This window comes from Myotis davidii, unplaced genomic scaffold (genome assembly GCF_000327345.1).
Source record: "Myotis davidii unplaced genomic scaffold, ASM32734v1 scaffold189, whole genome shotgun sequence".
Taxonomy (NCBI): domain Eukaryota; kingdom Metazoa; phylum Chordata; class Mammalia; order Chiroptera; family Vespertilionidae; genus Myotis; species Myotis davidii.
In genome coordinates this window covers 5,764,630-5,789,515 of record NW_006383017.1, presented here as the reverse complement: position 1 = coordinate 5,789,515, position 24,886 = coordinate 5,764,630, and the positions used below count along the sequence as shown (strand labels likewise).

General features: G+C 46.6%; 1 protein-coding gene across 1 annotated transcript in view; it reads left to right on the top strand.

Annotated features, from left to right (window-relative positions):
* ADAMTS9 (ADAM metallopeptidase with thrombospondin type 1 motif 9) overlaps positions 1-24,886 on the top strand; it is a 157,143-nt gene that overhangs the window by 111,402 nt on the left and 20,855 nt on the right. Inside the window, exons 29-30 of the mRNA XM_006779145.2 lie at positions 7,597-7,764; positions 14,544-14,717. Coding sequence (XP_006779208.1) covers positions 7,597-7,764; positions 14,544-14,717 — 342 coding nt within the window. The remainder of the gene's footprint in view (positions 1-7,596; positions 7,765-14,543; positions 14,718-24,886) is intronic.

Below are 24,886 nucleotides of genomic sequence, written 5' to 3'. Positions count from 1 at the left end.
GTTTCTGACTGCCTGTGACATAGCACAAGTCATGAGCGGGTTGGGTATTCCTGGCATTGTCATCTTCTAGCAGAATGACATCTCTGGGTAACCTTGAGCCCTCCCGCCTGGGCCTCCGGTCACGGTCCACCTTCAGAATGCCAAGAAACTTGGGTCACCATGCCCATCAGCCATAGCTTTTCTATCAATTTCTTATCAGACCTTTGCAATGATTGAGAGTAAGGATCCTCACCCACCACCCTCCCTGACTTCCTAACTGCCCAGTATCTCATCCACCACCCTCCCCAAGTTCCTAACTGCCCTCATAGATAATCCTGTGCAAGCATGAGTGTAGTCTTGGCACCATCTTCACCTCTTTCCTGAAAATGCCAGTATCATTATCCTCCTGAAGTCGGTTACAATAACAATTACATATGACACCGAGGGAGAAGTTGTGTAAAAAGAGTGCATGTGCTTGAGAATGGGGAAGCCAAGGGCAGGCAGGGACAGGGCTGGTGACGTGAGATGCCGCTCATTCCGAGGTACCACTGGATATGGCCACAATAGATACTACTCATGCAGATTTTCTTGGCTTTGGTTTTCTGTCTTTGTAACTAGAAAAGCTGTAATATTTATGCTCTTGCAGAACAAAAGGAACCCAATTTGGGCTTCACAACTTACATAGCTAAGGGCATATGTGTTGCTATGTTTAATGTTAACATTTACAAGTACAGCCCTCACCCCCCATATGAAGTTGTTCCATGATGAGGCGGGGAGGGGCAGCTGGAGAGCCCTGTGCCTCCTCATTCTTGGGGGTGATGAGAGGCAGTGGCAGGAGCACCTCTCCTCGGCCCCCCTTACTTGCCTGGTCCTACCCCTCCCTTCGGAGGCCCACACCGGGCCACCTACTTGGCTGCAGTATTGATGGCAGCCTCAAGGGTGTGCCCAGAGTGACATGCACATCTCCCTTTTCTCCACAGTCTGAGGCCTTTGAAGCATTGGAAAGGCCCGGGGCTCGGCGGGCAGTGGAGATGGGATGACGGCCTAATGCTGCCTCTAACTGAATGACCATGACTCTCACAGCTGAGCTTCCAGGGTGTTCCCTGCCAATCTCATGCTTTCTCAGTGCCTTTTCATGGTAATAAGTGCCACGGTGGTCCGGGGCACACACAGCCATCAGGCCGGCTGTTAGCACTGGCTTTACGCCCTGAAGTCATGGCCCTTGTTTCCTGGCAAAGCTTTCTCCCCTTCCTCCTAAGGCCTGTGGCTCCCTGGTGCCCCCTTCAGAACCATTCTTGTGCTGTGGGAGCCTCGATGAAAAATCCCTTAATGTGTCACTCCCCCGATAAGAAGTGTTTTTGACAAAGACCTGCAACGTTCCCACAGCAGAGCTTAGTGAGCAGGGAAGTGAGGGGTCTGTTCTCGGTGATGGTGATTACAGTGTGGAATCTGTGTGTCAGGACAGTTAAGAAAGAGCACAGTGAAAACACGGGACACACAGTAGCTCTTAGACAATAAGTCTGAGAGGAAAGGATGGGGCAGGAAAGACGTGGTCTTTCTTTACTTGTTTCCTGTCTTCTGTGGCTGGAAGATGCGGTGTTCGGAGTGGTCGTCGTGTGTGGGAGTGAAGAGCACTGCAGCAGGGAGTCCCGCGTGGAGGCTCTGTGCCAGGCCTGTGCCCTCAGGAAAGGAGCTCGTCCCATTCACGTGGCGAGATCTTGCCAGATTGAGTCCCTCCTTCACCCAGCAAATTCCCGGTTAGAATCTTAATCTTCGGTTCCATTAGTTAACATATTTTTTTAAATACTCACCTTTTTAACTGCATGTTAGGAGACGGTAAAAGACTCTGCTGAACAGAAGTAGTCATGGAGATAGTGAACGTGTGTTGATTTTTATACTGTTTGGCCAAAACATGAAGAGCTCTGTCTTCATGCGCCGTTTCACTTAACTGTGTACACCTCTTTTGAGTATAGATCAGTGATGGCGAACCTATGACACGCGTGTCAGAGATGACACACGAACTCATTTTTTGGTTGATTTTTCTTTGTTAAATGGCATTTAAATATATAAACTAAATATCAAAAATGTAAGTCTTTGTGGCCTTTTCCTGCTGTGACTGCCCATCTGCTTTTCATGGCGCCTCTCTTCCCAGGGCGCTAACGATTTTGGGAAGTATTAAGTCACAGTCCTAACATTGCGTAGCTGCTCTCCTCTTGGGAGACCAAGGAAGCAGAGGTCTCTAAAACAGTCTTCAGGAACATTCCTCTGAGGTCCTTGCTTTCTGTGGCCGCCTGGGAAGCAGAGGTGAGCAGCCTGTTTCCCCGCCAGGCCCTCCCTTCAGGCTAGCGTGAGGAAGACGGTGGTCAGGCGGGGCATGCTAGACTGGAAGCCTGGCTCCCCAACTCCCTACCTGTAAGCCTGGGCAAGTGGTGGCCCCTCTTTAATCCTCAGCCTGCTGATCTAGAAAAGGGGCCCTACAGTCCCGAGCCACAGGCTGCTGCTGGGATCAAATGCAGCCAGGGTCCTGCAGCCCTTTCCCGCTCGAGGTGGGAGTTCAGTGGGAGGTGGCCAGCGTGGTTTCCGATGGTGCCGCGACAGTGGAGGCCTGCTCGTGGGGAGGCCTCAGAATTGAGAGCCATTGCACCAGATGAGCTGGCACCTGCCCTGGTGGCTTTCTCTGTGGCCTTTAGGAAAGCATGGCATTTCATCTACAGTGCACCCTACGAGGGCTGCAGGGTTCAGGGTTCGCTCGTTTCCATACACACTGGCTAACTTTTTGCTATGTGACAGGCCCATGTGGTTTTCCAGGCCTTACGCTGAGTTAGTATCTGAAACTTTGATCCCTAAATCCATGTCCTGGTGTTCACTGTCTTTGTTCAGTGTAGCAGGAGGGACAGGCTGGCATCCCTTTGCCACTCCCGATGGCGTGGTGCTCACACAGCTCACTTCATTCGCCACCGTCACCCGCAAAGGCAGCCGGAACCTTGAGGGCAAGCATTGCATCATTTCTGATAAAACACTTTCCAGATGAGGTGTGACTTTATGTTTCGTTAAACAAGGTCAAAGTGAGAGTAGAATCGAGAAGAGCTGGTTGTTGTTACGAACAGACACAACTGAACGTTTTTAAATGAAGTGATTGCGATGTTATTTTCATATTCTGGAGCATCATAAAGGTCTGGAATAATAGTCAGCAAGGTCTCCTGTCTCAAAACTGAACTTTGCCCACCCGTCTCAGAGTGATGGTGAGCTGCCCAGTTGTCAGAAAGCCTAAGCCTGGGAGAGTCGTGATTTACTGGCTGCTGGTGGCTGCCCTCTGAGGCCTGTCTGTGCCTCCCGGCTTCTCTCTTGCTGTCGCCAGCCCTGTGCTCAGAAACTCAGACTAGCCAGTCAGCATCCTCTGAGACACAGCTCCTGTCTACAGACTCTCCTGCATCTAGATCACTTGGCGATGAGAACCCCTGGACCTACAGAGCCGAGCCAGACACTCCAGGGCCCTCCTCCTGGACCATCTGTTGACCCACACCTATTAGGTGACTGATGTAACCCAGCCAGTCCTGTCCACTCCACCCTGTGTCAGCCCCACCACCCTCCAGCCCGGCTTCTGTGTAAGTCCCTGACCTCCACCCTCCCCTTCGGATGCTTCCTGTGGCGCCCTTACCGGCTCCGGGGCAATCCTCCGTCTTCATTTGGATGCTCCGGCCTCGGCAGCCTCAGCAGTTGCAGGGTCCCATTCTCTTTCGGTCTCAGCCCTTCTAGGAGACACACTGTGGTGTTTGCTGGCCTCTCGGTGACGGGGAGACCATGCCCCTTAATAGGAGTGGAAGGACCCATGCCCATGAGGCCAGGACAGCACAGCAGACCCAGGTCCCCAGGGAGGCTACTGAGAGAGAGAAAGAGAGAGAGAGAGAGAGAGAGAGAGAGAGAGAGAGAGAGAGAGCCCTTGGTACAAGCTGCGAGCAGACTGCCCATGCCTTGAGTTTTATTTGCCCCAGAGGAGCTGAAATGCAAGGATTTCAAACTCTGAGACCTTAGTTTATGGCAAGTGTGGAGGCTACATCTGAACCACACTCCACATTAAGCATGCCCTTAGAAAGGCTTCGCAGAAACAAAAGCCCAAACCCCGGGCGCTACTTGTGGGCCCCGATGTTTTGAATGAGAGGCAGAGCTTGCATGGTTTGGGAGTCTTGCTCCATGTTGGGGGTGGGGGAATCATTCTAAACAATTTGGGTTGTTTCCCCAGAGAAAAAAGGTCACATTTCTATTGGGAAACTAGGCAGCTATTTTAGCTGCAGATTTAAGGAGTGAAATATTTCCCAGAGCAGGAACCCTCAGATACGTAGCCAGTAAGTAACACGCACTGGCTGACGCACTAAATTTAACTGTGCTCTCAGTGACGCTTGTCCATGCAAAAGGCCTGGAAACGGTCGGGTGGAAATTTCCCTCAGAATATAGGAGCTGAAACCTGAGTTAATTTGATGATCAGAATCACAGCTCTTTTATGAAGTCATAACAGGCCCGTTAGTACACTGTTGGAGATGAAAATTTCCACTAGCAGCTGCTTATCTTCATTGGTAAGTTAGAAAGCATAAAATGGAAGGTGTTTTCTATCAGATTACATACCTGGAGAATTTTCTAATTGCTTTGGGATCTTAACAATGTTAGGCAAGTACTATGTGCAGTGAGTCAGGTTGACGTATTTCATTCTTTTTTTTCAAGTCAGTTCCATTTTGGTCTCCAAATAAGGAAAGGCACATAGGCGTGTGTGGGACCTCGCTAATCCAGGCAGTAAACAATCTTCTGGCAACAGATTTAGAGACTGCTTCACTCATCTCGGTTTCATGGGCAGGCAGATGCTGGGTGACCTCGGATGCATGGTCAGTGATGTGCTAATGTAGTATTCTCGTTGTGCTGTGACTTCCTGATGGACACCTGTCCCCTGGTGTTGGAGTCGTGTGGGCAGAGGTATACATAAAGCACTGTGCTTACCCCAGTTTGAAGACACCTATTGTTTCCAATAATAGTACCAGTCTCTATTGTTATTGGGATAGTTAAATGAGATGATGCATTTCAAGCCATAGAGAAGTGTCGGGCAGAGAAGTAACATGAGAAAGCTGTACCTTTTCTAATTCGGCCTCTGAAGGTTGCTGCCTACTTTTAGGCTCTCTCTTCTGATGACCACTGCAGAGTGTTAGTGGCATTTCTATCAACTCCCTGCTGCCTCTCAATATTAAGGGATAGTTTGTACTGTTTGCACATTAAAATGATTATCCCTAAGCAGAGACTTGCTCTAAGTTCACCCAGATTCATCTGATTACTCTAATCAACCAAATTTACCATCCCTGAGTCTATATCCTTTAAGTCCAGCCCATTTCCTACAACTGAATATATCCGTGACCGCCAATGTTGTTTTCCCCATCTCCATAAATGTCATTTCTCCATCCTGCTGCCCATACCAGAAGCTTGGAAGTCATCCTTCACTGGAACCTCTCCCCTCCACCCCACAGCTGGTCCCTTGGGAACTATCATTTCCACCTCAAAGATGTGGCTTCAATCCACCAGCCTCCCACCCCACACTCTGCACCTAATGCAAGCTGCCATCACCTCTCATCTATGCAACAGCTTCCCAAGCAGTTTTCGTATTTCCACTCACACTGTGTTCTCACCCATGGTTCACGCAGTAGTCAAGGTAGAATTTGTGAAACAAAAAGGAGACCATGTCTTATCCTGACATAAAGCTCTTCAGTGCTTTCCCATTGCAGGCAGAAAACATTCCACGCACAGTATTATGACCATGAGCTCTGTGTGCCCCCGGGGACACCTCAGGGAGCCCTCTTCTAACCACTCTGGACTTTTTTTATGACCCTCTTCTCAATGAATAAGCATATATTTATTTCTGTCATCCCTTGATAATTGTCACAGGCTTTATGAGGAGAGGTATTATATCAGTTTTGTTCGTCACTATATCCCCAACACATCGCATAATTCTTGGGACTTAGTAGGTGCTCAATAAATGTGTGTTGAATAAACAAATGGACTCACCCCAAATTCTAATTGTGCTCTTCTGTTAATTTCTTGTCAAAGTAACATTTTAAAATATTAAAATTAGTTACTGATAGTAAGGTGTGCCTAGGTGCAAGTCACTGGATCTCTGGTTTGTAGGGAGATGCCTAGGAACTTTATCCTGAAAGCCTTCTAGAATTATACCCCAAAGCCGTAATACACATCACAGCACTGTCTGTTGAATGATGGCTATTTCGGTTTTGGTACAGATATTCAAAGTGGGCTCCTTCCTCCCACACCTGTCTCCATTAAGATTTCCACAGTGGCTGCTCTAAATCATGCATCCATCTCCTAAAGCCAAGTCATGGCCACACCTGTTAAGATACATGTTTAAATCTATCAGCTACTATCGAAATTTTTATAATGGCTTTGTCTACTAGCAAAACATGTCTGGCAAGTTTATGAATGGTATAGCTTTGAGCATGCTTGGCTGAGAATAGTGGTTGAATTGATATTAGGCTACATGTTTTACATGGAGCTATTTATCTATTAGGCATAAAAGGGCCGTTTGCTAATTTAAGTTAACAAAACCACAAAGTTAGTGGAGGAAATAAGAAATATTGAATAGAAGGAAGCAACACTTGAAATCTATTTTCATTGCATTTTTACATTTTTCTCTTCATTCTTAAACTCCTTTCCCTCTGAAAAGCAGGAACGCTATATTGGGAAATAATGTGTCTTAAGAACCGGAGCCAGCAAGCTTATGATCCCGTGGTAATGACTTCTAAAATCACTAATGAGCAAGGGACGCTGACTATCCCAGCACACTCCCCGGGGCAGCCTCTTGCCTGTGCTGCAGGAAGCTGTCACATCACATTGTTGTCCCAATGCCATGGGCACTTTGATTCCTAGACCTTCCTGAGAAACCTAATATGAAATCAAAGTCAAGTTTCTCAGATGTGGCCAGACAAGGTCACACTTAAAACAGTTCGATGAACCTGCCGACCAGAGTTGAAAGGTAATGCCTCCCTCCGGAACTTGGCAGACTTACCTGTGAGCTTACCTTCCAGTTCCCACGTGCCTCTCCCCCCTTCCCCACAGTGGACTGGGCAAATGAGAGTTTATCCTCTGAAAAATGGTGAGGAATTTCCTCCAATCATTTAATTGGGAAATTGGGCACAGTTGTATTTTGGAAATGCAGCTTTATCCAAATCGGTGACTCACGAGGCCTGCTGTTGAAGGAATGTTTTGGTCAGAGATTGCAAGAAGTGAGATCTGGAAAGAAGTCCTTATTTAGAGTAGGAGCTTTCAAATCAGAATTGCATGGTAACTTCAGGTCCCTGGGCTTCATTCTTGGCCTAAATCACCAAGATGTACCCAGTCTCTCGAGTGGCCCCAAAACACCCCACAGGCTTGGGGCTGTCACGCTGTGGACATTCTTCCCCCGCTGCTGCCTTCCTCCCATGTCATGCTTGCGATGTCACCAAAACGCGCTGGAGAGGGGAATGGTGACTCCTATTAGGCGTGATCTTAACATCTCACCACACAGGTTTTTATCAAACTCCATGTGATTAAAAAAAAAAACAACAACAACCTTGCCATTGCTTTATATTGCAGTGTTCTGTCTCTTGTGGTCGAGGGCATAAGCAACGAAGTGTTTACTGCATGGCAAGAGATGGAAGCCTTTTAGGAAGTGAGCACTGTAAGCACCTTGCTAAGCCCAGTGGGCACCGCGAGTGCCGAGGAGGAAGATGCCCCAAGTGGAAGGCTGGCGCCTGGAGTCAGGTGAGCAATGCTTCTCCCCCACGACTGCTTCGGGCCCTGGGACCAGCGTGCTGGCTTGTGCGCCCGTGCCCGGTTCTGCTTTCTCAGAGGGGAGCGCTGGACTGGGAGGGAAGACTGCGTCAGGACACGTACCCACTGTGGGACCTGGCAGGTGGCTTCAGGCCTTGCACTCGGATTAATCCCTGCGGCAGGGTGGCTGTGAGGACGAATCCGAAGTGGTAGCAGCTGGAGATGGCAGATGTCTAGCTCAGAGCAGCCCTCCTGACTGCGCCTGTGTTACACGCACCCCTTAGAAGACACTCGTTCAGTGAGGTGGACCACGGTCGCCTGGCAGGAGCTGAGTGTGAATTTACCGTGGAGGCTCTTAAAGAAAGGACTTTCAGTATAAAGTATTAGAACATATGTCTCTGCCCATTTCCTTGCGTAGAGAGTTGGGGGTGTGATGCGGCCTTGGGTGCTTTCTTTAACCTTCCTGAGCCCACCAGTACTTCACATAGTTCTTATGAGGGTTCAGTGCCATGACGAGTGCCACATACTGCATCTCACGGGCTCTCGAGAAGAGTCATTTGTTTGGATGAATGTGTTTGGGAAGGTGCGAGGGGTTAGTGCCCAATAAGCTACTAATTCTAAACATGGGGTGATGTAGTCAGACATTGAGGACGGGAGTTGCACAGTTGAGTTCAAGAAGGAACTCTCAAAACGGCTGTTTATTTTTAAACAACGGCTGCATGAGCTCGTCTCTGCATCTAGCCCTAAAGTAAACCTCGCCTCCCCACAGTGCACCTTTCTCGGAGCGGTAGAAGGCACTCGCTGAAAACTAAGGCCGCGTGTTCTGCATTTAATGCCGCGGCTGCTCTCCGGGGCTTTGCTTCAGGGAGGTCTGAGGGAATGTGTGCTTCTCCTATGGACAGGAGAGCCACGCAGATGATCCTGAGATTCAATAAAACACTAGGGTCAAGGTTGGCAGCCATCAGATTGGTTCTGCCAGGGCCTGGATCTTGATCCCTAAGGCCCCAAAGAAGCACTGGGTGCCTGAATTAACAGGGGAGGAGCTGAAAATCCTCCATTTCTACATGACCCTTAGAAAATTGTAGCAATGTGAATTTTTCTTACATGATTTGAGGTGTCCCCGATACCTCCTGCCACACTCCACTTCCCTGCATGTTCTCCAGCACAGGAGGCTGATTCCTCTCAAGGTCTTTACCATAATGAACGTTTGCTTTTGTTTTAATTTAACCCTCAAAGCATGTTCCAGCCAGAGCTAGGGCCTCCTTTGGTGTCCTCAAGGGGTGAGATTTTGAAGGGTGTTTCCTGCGAGTCATCGTAATGGTTGTCTAAGTGACTGCTGTCATCTCCAGCTTCTAGGATTTATTTTGGGAGCTCTTCAAGTCACATAAAAGCTTGCTGCTAATGTTCATTAGGATTCCACACTAGCCTGTCCTTTATTAGACTTCCTTGCTCTTACTTTTCTTTATGTTCCTTAGCCTTTAACTTATCTATTTGCATATTTCCCTGAACATTAAGTTCAGAGCATGTAAAATGATGTCCATTTTAAAGTCCAGTTCATTCAATAAAAAGGCAATGAGAAGAATCTTTCGCTCTTTATTGGTAAACACAGAGTGAGTTTTACTTCAGTATCCTGTGACTTGACGGGAAATCTAAAATTGCTCACAAAGCTGTGATGATTAGGTTTGAACCCCGGGGGTGTTTTCAAACGTAAGCTAATAGGATTATCTGAGCTCCTCCTCAGGAAACACCGCACCTGTTCAAAGTGATTGCTTAGAAAATTCTAGTTCAGCGGTTCTCAACCTGGGGGTGGAAGGACCCTTTCACAGGGGTCGCCTAAGACCATCGGAAAACACATATATAATTACATATTGTTTTTGTGATTCATCACTATGCTTTATATTCCATTTGTAACAATGAAAATACATCCTGCATATCAGATATTTGCATTACAATTCATAACAGTAGCAAAATGACAGTTACGAAGTAGCAACGAAAATAACTTTACGGTTGGGGGTCACCGCAACATGCGGAACTGTATTAAAGGGCCGCGGCATTAGGAAGGTTGAGAACCACTGGTCTAGTTGAAGATGCAAGTCAGCACAGCCGGGTAGTGGTCTGTGGCCAGCTTTAGAATGCCCTGATTTAATTTGTAGACAAGAATTAGGAAAGCGGGTAAGACAAGGTGCTGCAGAGGTGAAGCCCAGTTTGTGCAGCTTAGAAGTGTGCCTGAAAGTAATCAGACCCAGTGGCTGATGCAGAAAGGCCGTCTGCATGATGAAGGATTATTGGCTCACTAATGATACGGTGGTAGACAGGAATACCCCGAAGGCAGCGATATTACAGCAAGAGTAATGATGATCCATTTGCAACAAATTGAGAAGATTTCATATCTGGTCCCTGTGTCTTCTGCTGGTAGCTATTTTCTGGTCATCTCTTCTTCAAGGTAGGAAGAATAATTAGTGCAATTTCTCATCATGTCAAAATGTCTGATGATAATAAGACATATGGAATATTGGGATAGGACACTGGGGTAGTTGTACTAATTAATCTTCGTAGTCTCTCCCTCAAAATTGGTGTTTTGAGGTTTAAAGTGGAATGTTTCATTCAACCTATACCTTTTGAAAATCTTGAAATTGTAAAGGAAATTTCTCCAAGGAAAGGAACGCTTTTCTTGGGAAACATCCTCACTGTAGTTTTAAAAAGGCGAAAGATTTATGCGATCTGAAGAGAAACCAGAGTATCTCACTGTAGTTTTAAAGCAACTTTTTTCAAAAGTTCAGGTTCAGGTTGTTTAGATGATTTCGATCAAGAGCTAAGGTTAGATAGATGCCTATGAAATTTAAGACAAAATTCAACATCAGATTCCTGATTCCTCTTGATAAAAGTGAGAAACCTATTTTGTCACAATATGAAAGCATTCCAGGGTGATCTTTTTTTACTTTATCCTATTCCTATTGAAAGGCTTTTTTAAAAAATGAAGATTAGAAGTGAACAGAATAAATAATGGAATTAGAATCTATCAGTCATGAACTCATTCACTGGGTGCATTCACCAATCCTGAGGTACCCGTCTTTTTTATGATTTACCATCGCAAGGGTCAGGATGGGCCTAACAATCAATGGAATGCCGTGACTTAGTTAACAGCCCCTGTTTTCTTTCTTACTGATAAAAGCACGCTGCTGTGCTTGCAATCAGGGCAGTAATTCCTTTCTTCAAGCTCTTAGAGCAATTGCCAAAATAGAAACTGGCACTTGCAACATGAATCTACCGGCCATTTGGGTTAGGATTTTTGTCATGACTACAGTGAGAACAGCTTGACTGTGGTGTCAGGCTCTGAAGTGCTCTGCACGTGTGTAAGGGAGCAGCATGGCAAATAGGTGGCTGTGTCTTTTGAGAAATCAAGGAGACCATATGCGCATGGTCAGCTTCAGAGACAGATGTGTGTGCTCTCATATCTGTGCTGGTGTTGGGGCCGTAAGCAGAGGTTGAATTGTTTTGAATACAGACCTACACCCGTGCTGACATAGTACAGAAGACTGCCTCCTATTCGCACCATACTCTAAAGGTGGGAGCCACATTCTAACCCACAGTAGCTATAGCCAGTACATTGCCAGGGACAGAATTTACTTTGTTGTTGGTTTTTTCCTTGTTTATGCTTGAGTTAGAGTGATTATATGTGCTCTTTGCTTAATTTACTTGCGGAGTATCTGCCTAAAAGGGTTACTAAGAAAATACAAAAGGTATTTCATGTAACGTGCTTAGCATAGAGCTATGCTCCCAACCAGGGTGCCTTTTTAACTCTCGAGACATTTGGCAGCGTCTGGAGACAGCGTAGGTTGCCACAACCTGGTAGAGGAAGGGAAACACAACTGACATCCAGTAGATAGAGTCCAGAGACGCTGCTAGACTTCCCAGAAGGCACCGGGCAGTCCCCAACAGAGAAGAATATAGGGTGTGAAGCCCTAGTTTACAGACTGGTCATAGTCAATGCTTAGTAAAATGTTTCTGTTACTGTTGTTACTATTATTACATGATTATATTATTACTAGAGGCCCGATGCACGGAATTTGTGCAAGGATAGGCCCTCGCAGCCCCAGCGGCTGCCTCAGCCCTTGCAGCCCCGGTTTTGTCCGGTAGGTCGTCCAGATGGTCGTTCTGCTGTTCGGTCTAATTAGCTTATTAGCTCTTGATTATATAGGATATTTGGTTCATATAGTTACTTTTCAAGCTAGTCCCTCCTTTAAGTCATGTCACCACAGTAATACTGGGAGAAAGTTTCTAAAATTCCCTCCAGGTTTTCAGCTGTATATTATGATTCCCCAGACAGAACTTGCACAGAGGTTATTTTATCTATGGAAGCACAGAAGCATCCAGGTCCCTCTTTAGGGTGCTGAGTTTTGCAAAGTAGCTCCGCACAGCAGGGAGCACAGAGATGAAACCCAGCTCCAGCTCAGTTGTTCGGAACTGAAAACATCGCCTTTCAATCCCGCACAGATAGACTGCCGTGCGGATTGAGGGCAGTGGGGCCACGTTCACACAGGCTGCTTAACGTTTCCCCTTGACAAACGAGAAGAATTAAGCACGCACAGTGCACATGCCACCACCGCCACCACCTCCGGGGTCAGGCAGAGGTCTTTTTGATGCTGTTTTATTCATGGGGTTTCTGCACAAACCTCTCAGGATTCGCCAAGCAAGCCTGGCTGGCTGTGTGTGCAAATCCTTGCGTCCCCGAGACAGCACAGGAAAAAGCCTGGAGTCCGGAGAGGCCTGAGGCGGGGCACTCCCTTCTAACACAGATTCCCATGGAGCCACGCGTGCCTGCCTTGCCATGCATTTCAGCCCTGTGGGAACCTTGCTGTCATCTCATAGCTGGCTTTGATATTATAAAAAACCAGAAGCCACAGAGATACATGATGTAATTGAACTTCCCTGTGTCTTTACTTGCCTCTGAAGAATTATCACACCTTGTAGTGATTTCTTAAATGTTGCATACTTAGGGTCCTCGATGCCCTGCCTTCCTTCAGCCATAAGTGATTTACTCAGTAAGGGCAGCATTAAAAAGAGATTCTGTTGACTGTGAGCCTGAAGAGTACGCACTCTACCAGTCTTTGACGTTGTTTCCCTTTCTTTAGGCTGTTAAGGCACTGTGAGCTTTTGAATAGATATCAGCCCTGTGGCCGACTCAGATTTGTTTGTGTAACTGTTTTTTTTCTGTCGCTGTATTTCCATTTGGACACATTGTTCTGGAAATGTAGTGATTTGTATTGTAGGCCCCAAATTTAGATCGCCGAAGGGCTGTTTGGTGGTGGTTGTTTGTGGGTGATGACAGTGTTTGATGCTTGTCATTCGTGTCTAACTCTCCTGTGGCACCGTCCACTCGTTTCCAGGGTAATCGGTGGGAAATACTGTACATGTGACTCCCATGGCATTCTATGGCCATCCCCTGGACACAAGGCCATCACCCCTGTTCAGGCGGTCCCCATTCCACCAGGATATGACTTTAAAAGTCTGGTTTTTGTTGGTCAGACACTCATGCAATCCAATGAATACAAATGAATCCAAACAACAGCACCTATGATTCTCCAGAATAGTTCCTCTCCAGCTGGCTTTGAGCATTGGAGCTCCTGCCTGGCATATGATACAATATGTATCATATTGTATCGTCTGAAACAATATGATTTCCCAAGCTGCCTTCTACACAGTACCACCTATTTTCTTAAAATCCGAAATGGCAATAAAGTTCCTAGTCAGCAGAATCCAATGGGTGTACATGAGAGTAAATTTCCATGAGCTCAGCGTGAGATGAGTCCTACTGCAGGTTAATTGGCTAACAATTTCTTTCTAATTTAAGAGCGTAATTCTATTCTTTATAAAGACTTCCTGTTAGGAATATGGCTTTAATGTATGTTAAACTTGTTTTCTCCATGCCAGCCAAATTAATGGAAGCTGCGCTATCACAAAAACTTGGTAAACATTTTAAATAGCTGAGTGTAATAATACGCGGTGCCTTTAGTTTCTACCTGTCCAAGCCTTAATAAAGACCATCATTCTTGGCCTACCCATCAGTGAGATTACAAAATCCAGCAATGAGGAAGCCATTAAAAAATTAATTTAGAGGAAAGTTAATTGCAGATTTAATGCGGTGTTTTGCAACTTGGTCAACCAAATGGTTCAGCCTGATTAGCAGTATTTTTCAGGAGCTGAAACATTATGCCTGCGGAAAGGGTTTTACCTCATCAGCTTTTATTCTTATGTATTCATCTGAGGCTGTAGATAGACAGAAATACTTTAGTGCATTCCATAGTTTTAAAAAAAAGTCATCCATCTCCAGGAATAGAAAGAGGAAGAGGCTGGAGAAAATACTTCTCCTACTTCCTCTCCTGGGTTATTCTTTTAACCTGCCAAGAAGGTATTCCTGTAGAGTGCTGCAGTGCCAATTTTCAAGAGCCTCAGATCCTCCAGAATAGCCATCATTTGGGATTCCCACTTGACGTGGCAGCTCTATTTCTAGGTTGTACTAACTGTTTCCTAATGATCTCTCCCAACCCCTTTATCATCCTAAGAGTTTTGTTCACTTTAGAGATTCCCCAAACTTCAACATCCTCCTCCTCCCCGACATGGGCGGGCAGTGGGTCTCCTTCACTGGGAATGAGAAACCCCTGTGATAGCTGCGAAAGGCATCGGATGAGGGTGCATCCCCAGTTCTGGGACTCCCCGCCCCCCTCCACACAGTGACCCACAGCTCCCACTTACACACTCTGTCTTCTCAGTGCTCTGTGTCCTGCGGCCACGGCGTGCAGCGGAGAAATGTGGGCTGTCAGCTGGGACCTCGCAAGGTAGCCAGAGAGACCGAGTGCAACCCGTACACCAGGCCAGAGTCCGAGCGCACCTGCAGAGCCCCGCTGTGCCCGCTCTACGCCTGGAGGGCAGAGGAATGGCAAGAAGTAAGTAGAACCATGAAGCGGGCACCTGCCGGGCCTTTTGCTCAACCCCCTTGCCATCATCACAGGCATCCCCTGTGAAGCCTTCGGGCACAGTGACAGGGCTGGCTCAGACCCAGAGGTCTGCGGTCAGAGGCAGGCAGCTCACTCCCACCCCGGTGGGGCGGCTCCATTTTTTGTACAATTCTTCTGTCTACATCCTTGAAGGTTCCCAGTCCAGCTGCCTTAGGCAAAATGCTTGCAGATAACTGTCCTGGGAGGAGGGGAAATGGAGGAAATATTTTAAATATGTGTATCCAGGCTTGGCCATTGTGTGTAGGCAGACAGCCACAGACTTGAGCTGGGACTCCCCTGTGCTCCTGCGTCCAGGTCTTGGCTGTGACGTAGAAGATGGGCCCTCACTGAAATCCCGGTTAATTAGTGAAGTATTTCCACATTGAAAAATGATGGAATCTGAAGAACTGCTCCATTGATGCAGAAACAGACAGACTTGTTTTTCTCCCTCTTAATAATTGGTTAAAGAAAATGTTAATGTTTAATGTTAGCACTCAGTTAAATAATACACCAAATGTCCCTGGGGAAACGTCTGGCTGGCAAAGAAAGACATTAGTAGGAGGTATCCTCTGTATCAGAAGATTCGATTGTAGAAAAGTGGGGAAAGAGCTTTAGGAGGAAAACCACATTCACTGACATACATTGGAATGAAATAGAAAATGCATGCTGTTATTCACAATAGCCAGGACATGGCAACACCCCAAGTGTCCTTTGACAAACGATTAGCTAAAGGAGATGTGGTACACACACAGGGGATGTGGTACACACACAAGTGTAGGTTTATAGTTGTATTACAAATAAATGATTCAGTAGTTCATAAATAATAATACAAGAATAAACTCTGTGTTTCACATACTCACAACTGCAAACCTACAGTTATATAATGGAATACTACTCAGCCATAAAAAAGGTGAAATACTGCCACTTGTGAACACATGGTTGGATCTTGAGAGTCTTATGCTAAGCTAAACAAGTCGGTGGAAAAGTACAAGAACCATATGATTTCACTGATATGTGAATGATAAAGCTGAAAGCAACACGTTAATAAAAACAAACAAAAAGCGAACCCATAGAGATGACAGAATGGTGTGACGAGGGGAAGGAGGTGGGGGATAAGGAGGGTAAAGGGGATCAAACATATGGTGATGTAAGGAGACTAGATTTCGGGTGGTGAGCACACAATACGGTATACAGAGGCCAGATTATAAGGTGTGTGCCTGACATTTATGTAATGTTAGCAACCAATGTTATCCCAGTAAATTTAATTTTAAAAAAGAAAGTGCATGCGGTGAAAGGTTCAGAGATATGGATAATAAGACAGAAAGTTCTCCCCAGAAATGGTTTTTAGCACTGGGCTAAGTGCTTCATGTCATCACCTCACTTAATCTTTGCAACCACTAGAAAAGTGGGTGTTATTATCACTACCCCATTTTGCAGTCCAGAACACTGAGATTTGGAGAGCCAGTGCCATTCCTCCAAGTGTCACACACCTAGCAAGTGGAAGAAGCAAGACTCGATCCCAAGTTTTTTTTTCCTCTTAAACCATTATGAGATACTATGCTGCATTCTTCTATCATTTTACACACGTACTGTGCCAATGCCACTTTTTTCCAGTTTTATTGAGATATATTTGGCATATAATATTGTACTCATTTTCAGTGAAAACATAATGATTTGATATATGTGTATATTACAGTATAATTACAACAGTAAGTTTAGTTATTAAAAATAGCTATATTATAGTTAATGTCATCACCTCACATACTTATATTTTTCTTGTGATCAGAAGTTTTAAGATTCTCTTAGCAAATTTTAAATATGTGATATAATATTTTAACTATAGTTACCAAGCTGTACATTACATACCCAGGACTTACTTACCTTTTTTTGTGATTGATTTTTAAAGGGAGAGAGACAAACGTTGATTTCTTGTTCCACTTATTTATGCATTCATTGGTTGACCAGGGATCAAACCCACAGCCTTAGCATTTTAGGATGACAATCTAACCAACTGAGCTACTCAGCAGGGCTCAAGTTTGTACCTTTCAACCAGCTTCACTCATTCACCCATTCCCCCATCAACCCCTCACCCCACCACCTCTGCCAATCACCTATCTATTCTCTATATTTATGTTTGGGTTTTTTTTAAAGATTCAACGTATAAGTGAGGTCATACGGTATTTGTCTTTCTCTTTCTGATTTATATCACTATAATGTCCTCAAGGTTCATCCATGTTGTCACAGATGGTAGGATTTCCTTCCTTTTCATGGCCGAATTATATATTCCATTGTGTGTGTATGTGTGTGTGTGTGTGTGTGTATGTATTGTGTATATATTCTTTTCTTTATCCATTAATCTGTTAATGGACACTAATATGCAGGATGGTCTTAGGCGACCCCTGTGAAAGGGTCGTTCCACCCCCAAAGGGGTCGCAACCCATAGGTTGAGAACCGCAGCTTTAGACTTATAATGCTCAGGAGACTGTTTGAATTTGTAAAAAGGAAAACAATACTTTTCAATTCCTTTGAAAATTACAACCACAAAGGATTCAGTTAGTAATCGTAGTATAATCTGACCAATTTTATCTTACAGCTTTCAGAGAACTTTCAGTCAAATTTGAACTGTGAGCACGTGGGCTGTGCATCTCCCAGCATTAAGGAATAAACCTCCCAGGACTTGCAAACTTCCTCTTTTCTTCTTTGCCTGGACTACTCTCTTTCCTACCTAGTAACTCAGGGTCTCAGCTAGGCTGCCCTGCTCCTTCCCTCGCTTCAGTCACCCTTGTCCTTCAAGCCTCACACAGAGGTCACTTCCTCTCAGAAGCCTGTGCTGATCACCCCTCCACACTCAGGACTGAGTGAGATGCCCTCCCCACAGCAGCCTGAAAACACTCTGCTCCCGCAGTTAGCTCTCTGAAGTGCCGCCTGTTTTCCTTATCTATGTTATCAGCTATCTGGGGTCAGAGAGTTTACTCACCAGGGTTTTCCCTGGCGTTTAGCACAGCACCTCGAGCATTGAAGGCACTTGTTGAATGAATAAAATGAATGGAGGGACAAGAAGATGTTGGAAGGAAGGAATTATAGAACAGTGCCTGCTCATGGATGGCCTTTCTTCTTTAAATCTTTAGAATGTCTTTTAGAACAGGCAGGCAAATTCCTGTGTTCCTGTAAGCACAGCTGTTTGGTTTTCCTGTCATATTGCCATGGACAAGCTGTGCTCTGTGCTCGGGTATGTGTGGCCTTTGCAAGCTGCCATCTCACAGCTGTTTGGCTCAGGGCGGGGACTTGGAGTCTAAGAACTTTGATTGAGATCAGCTGTGGAGTGATTCCCAAGTTTATCTATTGCCTTAGACCAGAAAAGTTAGAAATGAGCAGCAGGTCCTTGGGCAGTGGTTACAAAGATTTCATCAAATTTCCAATAGGGAGTGATCAGGTTTTCATGTGTGTACAAGGGCCGGATATTAGCTCTTTATTATTCCTTCAACAAATCTTTATCAAGCACCTGCAAAGCACCAGGCACTAGGCATTAGGGGTGCAGTAGAAATTACGGAAATGCCGTGGTGGAGTTGACAGAGAGAAAACAAGCAAACATGTTGCATGAAGTTGCCAATTGTTAACAGTGCGGTGGCCGGAAAGAAATGAGGGGGAGAGAGAGAGAGAGAGAGAGAGAGAGCGAGAGAGAGAGAGAGATACCAGCTGAGAGAGCCATGAGTGGTCAGGGCCTGGGAAGAGAGACCGGGCCGGTGAGCTCAGCCGTTCAACACAGAGGCTCTGCCTGTGGTCCTCATACAGGCTAGTGAGTTACCTTGAAACTCACCTTTAGCTCCTGGAAGCTGTGGGGCCCAGGCGGTCCCACTGGATCATGGGGGGAACCAAGACAGTGACATTAGATCTCACCTTCCGCTCACCCTGGAATAAAATAAGGCAAACGCGTGTCCTGCCAGGAGGCAGACCAAACACGTGACTTTTTTTTTTCTTTTTGCGTGAAGGAATTGAACGCTAGAGAGAGAGAGAGAAATGAGAATGACAGGCCGGGCCTACGTCTCTAGGGTGGTCAGGGGGCGAAGGGCAAGCGGAGGTGATTCCTCTTCGAAGGAAGAGGGAGGGCAGAGTGCAGGGCCTTTGTACAGAAAAGTGCAGCATCGCGGGGGGTGGGGGGCAGACGCTATGAGGGTGGGTGCAGGAGGGGCAGGTTTATGATGTGCCCTGTAGCCCAGGGCAAGGGTTTGGATTTTCTCCAGAGCCTTGTAGGAGGTTGATGAGCCCCTCCTGACTGACCTCTGCCCACCTTGGGAGTCCCTATCACAGACTGAAGGCTATAGCAACTCTAGTCGCCCAGCCCCCCTTCCCCTTGATGTCATTCACCTCCAGCCTCAGGCACGTGGAGTCCTTCCTGGGCCAGGGCCAGCTTCCCTGGCCGCCACTCCCCGCCTCCTGCACTCCTGCTCCCCGCCTGTGGTCCCCCAGCACCCCTCCAGCTGTGGGAGCCCGCCCTGTCCTCTGCCGCGGTCACAGATGCAGAGGACCTCATGGCTCCTTCCCCCTCACAGTCTGTTGTGAGCCCACATCTGCTCACACGGCCACATAAGGTGCCCGAAACGTGAATGCCAGGGCCACCAGTTTGCCTGCTGTCCTGACAGAGACCCCGGCTGGGAGCAGCCACCTGTGTCATAACCGTGACAGAGGCGGGTAGGGTGTCAGGGCTGCACCTCCGCGCCCAGCACGGAATTGGGCCCACTGATGATATTGCCTGAGAGTGTGAGAGTGCTATGAAATGTCTCCACAGCCTGTGTCTGCCTTTTCCCCTGCACATAGACTATGTTGGGGTAAACGTGTCTGAAGTCCACGTTCCTGGCTTTAACATGAGCTTTGAGAGTAGAACCTCTTGGTCCTTTAAAGACGGCTTTTTCTTTTTTCACTTTAAAAGAATGTAGATAAACTGATGGTCAGCACTGCTCCATAGCACACAGGCCTCCATGCAGCACACAGAGCACGTGCTGCTAAGCTGTCCGTTTGTCCTGGCCCACACCGTCTGACGGGGGTCTGTGCTCACACTGTCTGGCGGGGGTCTGTGCCCACACTGTCTGGTGGGGGTCTGAGCTCACACCGTTTGGCAGGGTCTGTGCTCACACCATCTGGTGGGGGGGTCTGTGCTCACACCGTCTGGTGGGGGTCTGAGCTCACACTGTCTGGTGGGGGTCTGTGCTCACACTGTCTGGCGGGGGTCTGTGCCCACACTGTCTGGTGGGGGTCTGAGCTCACACTGTCTGGTGGGGGTCTGTGCTCACACTGTCTGGCGGGGGTCTGTGCCCACACTGTCTGGTGGGGGTCTGAGCTCACACCGTTTGGCAGGGGCTGTGCTCACACCATCTGGTGGGGGGGTCTGTGCTCGCACCGTCTGGTGGGGGTCTGAGCTCACACTGTCTGGTGGGGGTCTGTGCTCACACTATCTGACAAGGATAGTGGGGCCCTGGGAGCGGACGACTGACTCTGTCCTCCACAGAGAGATCAAGTGGAAAGCAGCTTGATTACAATCTTTAAAGAAAGACAGTTTCTACCCAATGTGTCAAATAACCCCTCTTAGACCTTTTCCCGTGGCCAACCTGCCTGGCTAAAGAAAATCGTACTTTAACCATTTATTGTAGGTCTTGCCCTCGGATTTGGAAAGTTGCTCCCCCGTTTATTTTGGTGCATTGAAAGGCACGCGGCCTGGGAGGCAGTGGCAGGCCCAGGGCAGCCCACCGCTGTGGCCTGCTGTCTGCATCAGTGGGGCTGGGCGTCCGGGCGGCTGGCGCTGTGACTTAGGCACTCGGCGTACTTTATCCTAAAAGCTGTCATGAAATGTGAGGAAAGCTTTTGGAATTAAAATGAGGCTATTGGATCTTTCTAGCTGTTTTGCAGGACATTCTAGATCATTCTCCAGGAGAAAGAAGAGTTCATAAGTCAGAGGGGGAGTGGTGTTACCCAAGGCTGATGATCCAAAAGCACGGGCCGGGGGTGCTCCGACCTCCTGCCTCAGCTCTGGTTCGGGTCCAGGCGCCAGCAGACAAGCTGCTGTGACTCCGGAGCTTCTGCAGACTCCTTCCAGAGCACGCACGTCTCACTTACTCCCCTTCATTTTTCTAAAAGTTATACTCAATCGTGGGCAAAAAGGGGGCCACACCCTAAACCTGACAGCTCAGGGGAGGCCCGCACGGCGGCCTCACAAACTCAGAGACCTACAGTAAGCACAGGGGTGGTCTGACATAAAACTTCCGAACCCAAAGCGAGGCATGGCCGGTAGTCACGTCCCAGGCCTGTAGCCTCCCTGACAAAGGTCACTCTTTACCTTAACTGAGCTGCTGTTGTCTTTCTGCCTCTAAGATAACAGAGCTTGGAATGTCAGCTTATCTCCTCTCCCAGGCCCACAGGGCTCACCCTTGTTCCTGCCAGAGCGGAGACCACAGAGCCCTCACTGTTACCTTGCTCCCTGAGCACCATCTCTGTGCGCTGGGAATTGAATTATGATGTATCCTGTACCCTCCGTGTAAGAGAAGCATGTGTTTCTCCATTTTGCCTTTTCTCCATCCCCGAGACTCCCTGCCTTGCTTGCTGCCACCTCCCTAATCTACACAGTGGGTTCATGTAGCAGCCCTTATGCCGCCCCCTCTGATTCTGATGAATGAAATAGGCTGCAGAACTGCCCTTCTCCAGAGCATTTTCTCCATCCATTGAGATTTTGCTTCTTGGCAATTGTCAGTTTGGCTCAAAGAAACTCATTCATATTCTCTACGGGTTTAGACAGTTCTTACCTCAACACAAGGTAAGGTTTCCAACTCCCTTTTCCGCCATTGGCAAACGAGCTTTGATGGCAGTTACACATTCTTCAAAACCAAGAGAGAAACACTTACCTAGCAGAAGGGATTTAGAATCCTTGCACTGCTGCTCTGAGCTGTTACTCATTGACACAAGGAAAGCCCTGCGGATTAGGGAAGGCCTGGGGCCCGGGGGGCCCAGGGCAGGCCGCTGCTCATCCTCTGACCACCAAGTCCTGATTTCTAGGGAACTGCTTTTTCTGAGGGGAGTTAAGTATTTCTCCTGCCTATACCTACACATCACAGATTAACCACGTTTTTGTTTTGGGTGGCTCCCTAACTTCTTTGGCATTTCTTAAATGAAGAAACAAAAACATTATTACTTCACTGTCATTCCTACCACCCTCCAGGGGCACAGAAAACCCCAAAATCACCGAACCAGGACTGAGCCAAACCCCGGGCCCACCAGCCCCCGCACTGGTTGGAAGCGATTTGCTCCTCTGTGCTCACCTCATAGTAATTTTGATTCATATTTTTGCCCCAGAAAAATTACAAATAACTTCACATTCTAGACATTGAGGTTTTCTTCCAAGCAGAAGGAATAAATTTCAAGTTAAGTTTGCAAATGATAATGGGTTATCAGAACACACCATGTATCCCTTCTGCATCTTGAAGAGCAAAGCAGCTCACAGAAGACATGTGGCCCGGCATTTCTGCTCCCAGGAATGCAGCCGAAAGAATAGAAATCAGGTGTACATGCATGTCCACAGCATTTAGTTACCCACAATGTTGTGCGATAATTACCCCTATTTATCCATCAACATTTGAACCAAACATGGTATATCCATGCATTGGACTATGATTCAGCCATAAACAGGATACATGCTTAACATGGAATAACCTTGAAAACATTATGCTAAATGAAAGAAGCCAGTCACCGAAGGACACATACTGGGTAATTAGATTTATATGAAATACCCAGACTAGGCAAATCATGGTTGCCGTAGGGGAGGAGAGTGGGGGTGGGGAGGAGTGACTCAGGCTCGGGGTTTCCTTTTGGGACACTAAAAATGTTTGGATAGATAGGGTAATTATTGCACAACATTATGGGTAACTTAATGACATTGAATTGTACACTTTAAGATGGCTATGTTATACTTATTTTACTGGGGGGCGGGGAGAAAGAGGGAGAGAGGCAAGAAGCATATCAAAAAATAATATCTTTATTTTAAATTATATTTTTCAATTACAGTTTACATTCAATATTATTTTGTATTACTTGCAGGTGTGCAGCATAGTGGTTAGACCATCATATACTTCACAAAGTGTTCCCCTCAGTATTTCCAGTACCCACCGTGTACCACACACTGTTATTCCAATATTGTTGACTGTATCCCTATGCTAGACTTTCTATCTCTATGACTATTTTGTACCAATTAGTACTTATTAATCCCTTCGTCTTATTTGCCCAGTCGCCCAACTCTTCTCCCATCTGGCAACCATCAGTCTGTTCTCTGCATCTGTGAATCTGTTTCTATTTTGTTTGTTTATTTTGTTCTTTACACCCCACATATTAGTGAAATCATATGGTATTTGTCTTTTTCTGACTGACATTTCACTGGGCATAATACCCTCTAGGTCTGTTCATGCTCTCAGTGGTAAGGTTTCATTCTTTTTATGGCCAAGTAGCATTCCATTGAATATATGTACCACCATGTTTTTATCCACTCGTCTGCTGACGGGCAGTTGGGTTTCTTCCATATCTTGGCTACTGTAAATAACACTGCAATGAACATAAGGGTACATATATCCTTTTGAATCGGTGTTTCAGGATTGTTAGGATATATTTCCAGAAATGGGATCACTGAGTCAAAAGGCAGTTCCATTTTTAATTTTTTGAGGAAACTCCACACTGTTTTCTATAGTGACTGCACCAGTCTGAATCCCCACCAACAGTACATGAGGGTTCCCGTTGTTCCACATCCCTGCCAGCTGTTGTTGTTTGTGGATTTATTGATGGTAGCCATTCTGACAGGTGTGAGGTGAGATCTCATTGTGGTTTTAATTTGCATTTCTCCGATGGTTAGTGACACTGAGCATCTTTTCATAAATCTATTAACCATCTGTATGTCCTCTTTAAAGAAGTGTCTATTCATGTCCTTTGCCCATTTTTTAACTGGATTGACAACAGTGTGTGTGTGTGTGTGTTTTGTTTTTTTTTTGGTGTTGAGTTGTATAAATTCTTTATAAATTTTGAAGATTAACCCTTTATCAGTTGTGTCATTGCAAATATCTCTTCCCAGTTAGTAGTTGGTCTTTTCGTTTTGTTGATGGTTTCCTTTACTGGGAAGAAACTTCTTAGTTTGTTGTAATCCCATTTGTGTATTGTTTTCTTTTGTTTCCTTTGCCCAAGGAGATATATCAGAAAACAAATTGCTAAGAGAAATGTCAGAGATTTTAGTGCCTATGTTTTCTGCTGGGGTTTTATGGTTTGGGGGTCTTACGTTTAAGTTTTTAGTCCACTGGGAGTTTATTCTCGTGTAAGAAAGTGGTCTGGTTTTTCTTCTTTTGCATGTATCTGTCCATTTTTCTCAGGAAAGAATTTTGAGTGAAATTGGCTCCCGAACTCAAATGGACAACATAGAGATAGGTCACCCCAGGACAACACATACCAGCTGCTCTGTTTCCTCACTTGGTTCCTGGGAATACAATGATCAGTCCCGCCTACCTCACAGAGAGATGTGTGACCTGGAGCAAATTATATGGGCTTTCTAGGTCCCCATTTCTTCGTCTGAAAATGGAGATCATAGCACCTGCTCACTCACTCCCCGGCTCCCTCAGCCGGTCACACCTGGCTTTGCTACTGAAATATATGTGCTCCTCTGGGAGAGCAGGGGCCGCACACCCTGTCTACTCTCAGTCACCCAGAACCGGTCCAGGGCCTGGCCCTGATTGGGAACATGGTGAATATTTGCTGAATGACCAGATGAGCAGGTCACCTGGAGAAGAAAGGGCCGTAGGGCCACAGGAGAGCTCTCCTAGAGGCCTGGAGGGGTCACTGGTGAGAAATGAAACTTGTCCTCCCTGCTGCCTGCAATGGGCCACCAGGAAGAGAGGCTGGAACCCACAGAGAGCCATTTAGTCGTGGTTTTAGATGAAATGGGCCGTGTGGACAGGTAATGACTTCCCTGACTTGGGAAGTATTCAGTCACCTCTTGGTCAGGGAAGTGACTAAATAATAGTTTGAAAACCATTTGGCCACTGTTTTAAGAGCATTCCATATTCGAGCAGTGTAGGTGTTCGAAGTAAACAGACCGTCAGGTC